This window comes from Mus caroli, chromosome 7 (assembly GCF_900094665.2).
Source record: "Mus caroli chromosome 7, CAROLI_EIJ_v1.1, whole genome shotgun sequence".
Taxonomy (NCBI): Eukaryota; Metazoa; Chordata; class Mammalia; order Rodentia; family Muridae; genus Mus; species Mus caroli.
In genome coordinates this window covers 114,686,232-114,692,479 of record NC_034576.1, presented here as the reverse complement: position 1 = coordinate 114,692,479, position 6,248 = coordinate 114,686,232, and the positions used below count along the sequence as shown (strand labels likewise).

The 6,248-nt window shown below is 46.3% G+C and overlaps 1 protein-coding gene across 3 annotated transcripts in view; it reads right to left on the bottom strand.

Annotated features, from left to right (window-relative positions):
- Nucleotides 1–595: 595 nt before the first annotated feature.
- Micalcl (MICAL C-terminal like) overlaps nucleotides 596–6,248 on the bottom strand; it is a 48,524-nt gene continuing 42,871 nt past the window's right edge. For 2 of the 3 annotated variants that reach the window (XM_021169144.1, XM_021169145.2), the window contains exons 8-10: nucleotides 5,963–6,065; nucleotides 2,166–2,239; nucleotides 597–895 (exon numbers count right to left, since the gene is read on the bottom strand). In XM_021169144.1, coding sequence (XP_021024803.1) covers nucleotides 711–895; nucleotides 2,166–2,239; nucleotides 5,963–6,065 — 362 coding nt within the window. In that variant the 3' untranslated portion in view covers nucleotides 597–710. Of the gene's footprint in view, nucleotides 896–2,165; nucleotides 2,240–5,962; nucleotides 6,066–6,248 lie in introns of all 3 variants that reach the window. The other variant, XM_021169147.2, reaches the window with a different exon arrangement.

The following is a 6,248-nucleotide window of genomic DNA, read 5'->3' as shown; positions in this document are numbered from 1 at the left end:
TTGTTCAACCTTCATTGCTTATGTATATTATATTAAGGCTTATAAATATACCTGGTAAATTAAATTCACCCTGGATTGAATTAACACCTGCTATATGAGTTATTGGCTTTATTTAATCAGTAATCTCAGGGTTTCTCTGCTTTCTCTGGAAACACAATTTAAATATTAAGCTAATCTTTAAACTGCTGCTGCTGCGCCCTGACATTTGGAAACTGGTCAGCCATGCAAAAAGGACAAACACGCTCGTATTAATGAAAAGGCATTTCTTAAAAGTCTTAAAACATGTAACTCAATGAACAAAGAAAACGGCTTTCCAGGGAAAAGACAATGCTGGTCATCTGCCTAGAACACCTGCACTCTCAGGACCGGCTCTCTGGCACTGCCAAGTTCAAGGACCTTTCTCACTGTTCCATTATAGCCTTTGGGAAAAAAATTCTGAGAATCTACAACAGATATAAGACCTAAAAGGGATGTTTGGGTTTTTGAGACAGGGTCTCTTTATACAACTCAGGCTATCCTGGAACTCATAGCACTCCTCCTGCCTCAGCCTTTCTCAGCAGGGATTACAGATGTGAACTACCATATGCAGCTCATATAAGAGACATCATTATCTTTTTATTATTTTTTTTAAGGCAGTAGGCTTTAAATTCAGTGCCTCGGTGGGAAAGTGTGGTGTTCTTGGCTCTCTGGCTTCAGCGGGGAAGGGCACTTCAAGTCCTGCTGAGCTGATAGCCTCTGGAGAGAACAAAGTTTTCAAAGTGTTGATCTTGGGTTCTTTCTTTGACCCGCTGTTCCTCTAGGGAATCCACGAGCTTGTTTCTTTGCTCAATCACCTGCATCATCTCCTCGAATATTTCTTGCTCCTCCTTTAGGTCATTCTCGTCTTTCTGGCCCTCTAAAGAAAAGAAGAATAAGGAAAAAAAATCAATGCTCGGGAAAGACTGGGGTCAAGGGAGTTCTTAGCAGAGGAGTTCACAATGGTTCTGGGCTTGTTATGTCCTTTGGTTACAAGGAAGTGAATCTAACACCAAGGAGCTATTCACAAAGCCACAGAGAAAAGTAGGTGCTTTGTGTGGGAGTCAGCTCAGATTTCACCTTGAGATTGTGTGTGGACACGCTTGTGTGTGTGTGTGTGTGTGTGTGTGTGTGTGTGTGTGTGTGTAGAGAGCACAGAGAAGTTAATGTAGCCATACCCTGTCGAGCCTCAACCTTCCTTCCTTCCTTCCTTCCAAGGAAGAAACTGAACAGGAGAAGGGCTGTTTTCCTAAGCACATCTGAGCTACAACAAAGCAAATTGCCAACCAGGGGCTCCTAAGCCAGTGAGAGCAACATTTCTGTCATTTGTATACAATGATAAATTGTACCTTTTGTTTTGTTTTAAACAGTTGATGTATGTGTATATGTGTGCATGTGTGCACACGATCTCCTGTTTCCCAGGCTGGCCTCAAACTTGTCAGATAGCTGCAACTGGTCTTGAACTCTTGATCCTCCTACCTCTTCCTCCAATGAACTGGGATTATAGGCATGCACCACTGTGATATGCATGTGGAGGTCTAAGGACAACTTGTAGGAGTTGGCTCTCACCTTCCACCATGTTCTAGGCAAGGTCTCTCTTGTCTTTGCTGCTGGGATTATAGGCATGCACCACTCTGGCTGGCCTGTATACTTTCCTTAATAGTGCTATGTAGTGTGGCCTAATATGGTTTCTTACAAATAGAAATGGTTGGGCAGATAAAGGTGCTTGTTATCAAGCCTAATGGCCTGAATTCAATTCCCAGGCCCCACATAGTGGAAGGAGAGAAATGACTCCCATAAATTGTCCTCTGAATTCCACCAATGTGCTAGAGCATGCATGGTCCCTACCCCCATGAATAAATAAGCAAAAATGTAATTTTTTTAAAAAGGGAAGATATAGTCTGAGCTGGGTATGGTGGTACACGCTTATAATCTCAATACTTGGGAGGCTGAGGACAGCTACAGTTTAGGGCCAGCCTTAGCTACAAAGAGAGACTTTGAATGTGAGAGGGGAAGTGCTTTGAGTCCACCTCAGGCTGGGGGCTGTGCAAGCTAGGATGGGTTCTTCATTCCTATCTGTAGCATGACTTGCTCAATTGTGAGGTGTGTGTGTGTCTTCAGCAGGGGCCCCAAATGTACCCCATACTCACCATCCTTGAGCATTTTCTGTCGTAGTTTCTGCTCCAGTCTGCTCTGATGATCTTCCAGTTGTAGTTCTTGGGCCCTGAGTACAAGAAAATGTTCCAGCCATTAACAGGGGACTGTGTGAAAACGCAAATGGAGGCACCCATGGACCAGCAGTCTTTTTTCCCATTAAAATTGGCATCTTTTAATATGTCTAATAGAAAGTATTGCCACTGTTGGGGCCACCATAGGTGCCCAGAAAAATGGCAGAAATACGTTGAATTTGAGAGAGGATGAGAGAAATGTAGAGAGGTTGAAGGCCACCAAACTGCTCTTTAGGGTTTGCCTCTGTGGGGAACAGCAGAGCACGGAATGGAGCTGAGTCCCCTTGGAAGGTCAGCTGGGAACTTGGCTTTTGAGCCTGGGGATGCCCCAGTCATTTCCTACCATGTCGATCACCAGATGCTGGCCCATGCATTGCTGGGGGGATCCCCAATGCCACTCTGGAGTTCAGAGAAATGAGGATCTAGACAACGTGGTGATGTCAAGAGGTGATAGTTTGAGCTACGTGATCCTCAAGACTAGAGAAAATGAAGGGTTGAGAGGAGAAGCACTGAGTGTCCCCCAAGGGCTCAGCAGGCACCGCAGCCCACGTACCCTCACAGAGACTAGAGGGTGAGGGAGAAGAGGGGGGAGCTAGGGCCACAATGATGCCAAGGTTCAGGAATGAGCCCCTCCATTCCTCCTGTTGGGACTTTCTCTTCCAGACCCAACCTGCATTTCCATGTGTCCCTGTGACAGTGTTGGGGTCACTCTAGTCTACCCTGTTGTTACCATCTGTTTTCTTATTTCACTTTTTTGTTTTCAAGATGGGGCTTCATGTAGTACAGGCTAGCCTCAGACTTGCTGTGTCACCAAGAATGACCTTGAACTCTTGCTCTTCCTGACAACCTCTCCACATACACACACCTTTACCCTTACATACAATGCTGGTACTATGATTGTGTGCCACCACACCTGTGGTACTGGGGGTTGAACCCAGGGCTTCACGCGTGCTAGGCAAGCACTCTCTCAGTTAAGCTACGTCCCCAGCCCTGAAACTGCTTTTACTTCTGTTTGGGCTAAAGTTCTGCCTTATTACGGACACTTATCATCTCTGGACTCAGAGGTGGTGGCAGCTCAGATGGCAGGGAGAATTCTCTGGGGAAGCTTAGTGACATGGGGGCCACTATAGAATCAGCTTCAGTGTCATGTTGAAGCCCTGCTGTTCCTGGGTGGCTCACAGCCAATGGCTGGGCATCGTAGAGATGTGAGAGCTGACATGGTTGCCAGCACTCTGATGGCTTGTCTCCAGTCTGATGTTCCTGGGTCTTAGCTAAGACCCAGAGCTATGTTACATCCGGAACTCCTCCTGCCCAAGTCGTCTTCCTTCCTCCTCTGTTTTTATTAAAGAATCAGAACTGGGGTAGGGGCCCAAGACTCTAACTCTACCCATCTCCTGCTCTTTACCCTTCGTAGGTGTCATCCTCAAGGAATCCCACATACCACTCATTCTTTCTTAACTTCACATCCCAAAGAGTCTGATGGACACACCCATCTAAGACATCTCTCCTTGTTCATACAGGTCTTTCTCCAACCAAAACCTATCCTCCAATATTCCTTTGTCCAGTGCACATACCCTGGTTGTCCTATTTGACTTCTTATGGAGAAGTACTCTCCTTGACCGGTGTACTCTCTAGAGAAGCTGCTGGCTCTGGTCTGCAGCCATACCAGTCCCTCTCTTCCCCAAGACAGATTCTTGTCTCCACCATGGAACCCTTGATGGACTTTCTTATTGCCATCACACCTTGTGTTCACTTCTCAGCAACTCCCCCGACCTCCAAAGTGCTTGGATTCTAGGCTTGCATCTCCATGACTAGCTGTGGCCTATTTCTATAGAAATCAGATGAGTTCCTGGTATAAAGAAGATGTTCTTGATAGTCTGTTGGAAGGATTTTATAATTCAGACCTAGCCCCAATGCAGACTGTATATATGGCGGCATATAAGGACTTTGTAGCTAGGCAGATGTGGACACACTGCATAATTCCTCTGAGACTTACTATACTCATCAGCTAAACAATGGTCTAGAAACAAATGATTGCTAGAAAGGATTCCCCTTCCCCATGCCTGGCATTCCCTTCCATGTGGTCAGAAAATGGTAAGTGTAACTCTGGTCTCCTTCTCTAACCCTTCCACCCCCACTCTCAGGATGAGCCATGTTCTCCTCAATTTTCCCAGGCTCAGCCTATCTTCAGCAAGCACTGGGCTTTGCCTGGGATTTTGGTAAGATTTCATAGTGCTGACACCTTTAGTCCTTTAGGCTGCTGGTTCCTTGTTTGGTGGGAGGAGGAGGTGCCCTGTGTATTACAGGGAGAAAGCTTAGCATCCTTGGCTAGTAGTCACTAGTTTTCAATCAGAGCCCTATGTGTGACAACCAAACACATCTTCCCGGTCATTGCTAAATAGCCTCCACCGGGAATATCACCTCCCCACCCCCACCCTTGAGACCCAAGGTCTAGGAAAAAGTCTTTTCCCTTAGGATCAAGTAGGTCCACTTCCTTTTTTCATTAGGTAGACATATCCAGTTCTGAGATTTGGCTACTGTAATGGGTTGAATAGGAAAGGCATGCCACATCCTGAGCCCTGGAAATAGTGAACGTGATGTTATTTAAAAGGGGGTCTTTGCCGACACTGTTAGGGACCTTGAGATGGTCACATGTGGATTATATTATTAGGCCGATAGCCCAGTGAGAGAAGACTTTTAAGAGACAGACACGGAAGAGACACAGACACACAGAGAAGGCTGGATGGAGACATAAGGTGCTGTAGTGACAGAGCTATTGCCAAGGAATGGCCAAAGCCACAAGAAGTAGAAAAGGCAAGGAAGGAGTCCCTGTGAGAGCATCCAGGAGAATGAGGCTCTCTCAGCCCCTTCATGTGGACTCCTTGCTTCCAGATTAAGGAAAGACATTCCTATTACTGAGTCATGTACTTGATAGTAACTAAGAAACTAGTTAGTCAGCCTGCCTGGGGTCTTATCCTCGGCCATTAGTCACTATTAATAATGCATGTAATATTTGGATGGCTTGCCTACTTCTCACCTGGTTCAGAACCCTGGCAGGGAAGAGTGAACCACCTCTAAAGTCCCCAGATGACCTCTCAGGGGTGGAGGAAAAATGAAAATGCACAGTGTAATTCTGGAGTTTAGTGGTTTATAGACAATGCTATTTTCTCTTTCTTCAGAATGATGTGTGGGTTTGGTGCCCTTTGTCTGGTGCAGAACTGTGTGATGAGCTGGGATCTTTCTGACCATTTGACCAGGTCACCAGCCCTTTCTCCAAGAAGACACACAGACAGATCAAAGACAACCAGGGTTCAGCCTTTCTTTTGTTAAAACCACCAGGAAGTGGTCAGGCAGATTCCCCATGGTTCACACAGAGGGGCCAAGCACAGATTCCCCACTGATGGTGGTGGTGTGTGTGTGTGTGTGTGTGTGTGTGTGTGTGTGTAGAAGGTAGCCAGGAATAGACCGGCTACCTTCTAGCTCCTGACCTGCTACTGAAATCTATTTTAGCCACTGAACTCTGCGGAGAGAGCAGACAAGTAAAGAGTCTTGCCACTAATGCCAGCATGATATGCAAGACACAAAATACCAATTTGCTTCAATCACTGTTCCGTATGCACAAAGAAGAAAAACCCTGGGACTCCAGCCAAGGACGGTGAGCCACCCGCTCCCGCTACCAGGCTGTTAGCACTCACTGTTATCTGTGTTGCTTTACTTACATGATCAGTAGCTCCGACTCATATCGCATTAATTTATTCTTCTCCAGAACCAGCTTAAACCATTCCTGCAAAAGCTGGGCTTCATCCTGTGTCCCTGAATCTGCTTAAGAAATCAATGGCAAATGGGTTAGATTGGCATTTCTCGCCCCATGATCAAACTGCTTCCGAGCCACTTTAGCGGGCCATGTTTATGGCAAGCAGGGCTCAGCAGGAAAGCAGTTCCTGGCACCCTGTGGATGCTTCAAGGTCATGGGCATTGCAAATGAAACCCACCTGAGCCTGCTCT